The 1,532-nt window shown below is 45.7% G+C and overlaps 1 protein-coding gene across 1 annotated transcript in view; it reads right to left on the bottom strand.

The window, feature by feature from the left end:
* LOC102980496 (signal-regulatory protein beta-2) overlaps positions 1–1,158 on the bottom strand; it is a 10,124-nt gene extending 8,966 nt beyond the window's left edge. The window contains 1 exon segment of the mRNA XM_024128252.2: positions 972–1,158. Coding sequence (XP_023984020.1) covers positions 972–1,158 — 187 coding nt within the window.
* Between the last annotated feature and the right edge of the window lie 374 nt (positions 1,159–1,532).

Raw genomic sequence — 1,532 nt, forward strand, 5'->3', positions numbered from 1 at the left:
AACATCTTTATTGGAGTATAATTGCTTTACAATGGTGTGTTAATTTCTGCTTTATAACAAAGTGAATCAGTTATACATATACATATGTTCCCATATCTCTTCCCTCTTGCATCTCTCTCCCTCCCACCCTCCCTGTCCCACCCCTCTAGGTGGTCACAGACCGCCGAGCTGATCTCCCTGTGCTATGCGGCTGCTTCCCACTAGCTATCTATTTTATGTTTGGTAGTGTATATATGTCCATGCCACTCTCTCAATTTGTCACAACTTACCCTTCCCCCTCCCCATATCCTCAAGTCAATTCTCTAGTAGGTCTGTGTCTTTATTCCCGTCTTACCCCTAGGTTCTTCATGACTTTTTATTTATTTATTTTTAAAATTAATTTATTTTTTTTCTTAGATTCCATATATATGTGTTAGCATACGGTATTTGTTTTTCTCTTTCTGACTTACTTCACTCTGTATGACAGACTCTAGGTCCATCCACCTCACTACAAATATCTCAATTTCATTTCTTTTTATGGCTGAGTCATATACCCTGAGAAAACCATAATTCAAAAAGAGTCATGTACCAAAATGTTCATTGCAGCTCTTAATACTTTTTGAACAAAGGACCTGCACTTTCATTTTTCAAAAGTCTGGGCAAATTATGTAGCTGGTCCTGGGCTGAGCCTCACCATTTTTATATTTAATACAGTACCCCTAGAGAAAGGCCCCAAAGAGCAGTTCTTTGTAGATAGGCATACAAGCGTCTGAGCCAGAACCTGGCAGTATGAGCCCAGAGCCTGGGAGCTTAACATCCCTGTGCTGCCCAAGAAGTTCTGCTTCTCTCAACACTTGGTCTGCACTCTGCTGGGATCAGGAAAGTTCTCAGCTCTCCCCTCCCGCTCCATCTTGGTGGGGTCAAGCCCCTCCTGGCACCTCTCTGTGGGATCAGCCAGGGGTGGATCCTGTTTTGTCCCAGATCCTACTCACCCCAGAGGACAAGGAGCAGTGCCAGCAGCCCGGAGCAGGAAGGTGAATGAGCCAGGTGGGTAGGGGTGGGCATAACTGGGGACAAAGTGTGCCTTCCGTGGTCTCCTAGACTGGCCACCATTCCATTCTCTGATCGGTGTTGGAGTCTGAAGTGAGATCAGTGGGCAAGGCTTTTTCTGCTTCTCATGGCCAAGGATACTTGGGGAAGTATTTCACCACAGCATGACAAGGCTGCTGGTGTAAGAGGAAGAAGCTGGGTGGAGAGGTTTCCGGCTTTCGTGTCTGAGCAGTAGTTTCTGTTAGCACTCTGTCAAAGACTTAATGACCTTTTCCAGGCCCTGTCCTTGGCATCCTGGAAGGGAGATGAGCATGGCTATCATAGTGTGCCCTCAAGTCAGCCTGACTTTGGGTCAAGAATTGGGTCTGCCTCTTCCTGGCTGTGTGACTTTTCAAAGTCACTTGTCATCTTTGAGCCTTTGTTGCCTCATTTGCAAAATGGGGACAGTAACAATCCCTTCCTAAGAAAGGTGTTGCAAGAATGATATATGTGTGTGAGGGCTT

Source organism: Physeter macrocephalus, chromosome 14 (assembly GCF_002837175.3).
Source record: "Physeter macrocephalus isolate SW-GA chromosome 14, ASM283717v5, whole genome shotgun sequence".
Classification (NCBI taxonomy): domain Eukaryota; kingdom Metazoa; phylum Chordata; class Mammalia; order Artiodactyla; family Physeteridae; genus Physeter; species Physeter macrocephalus.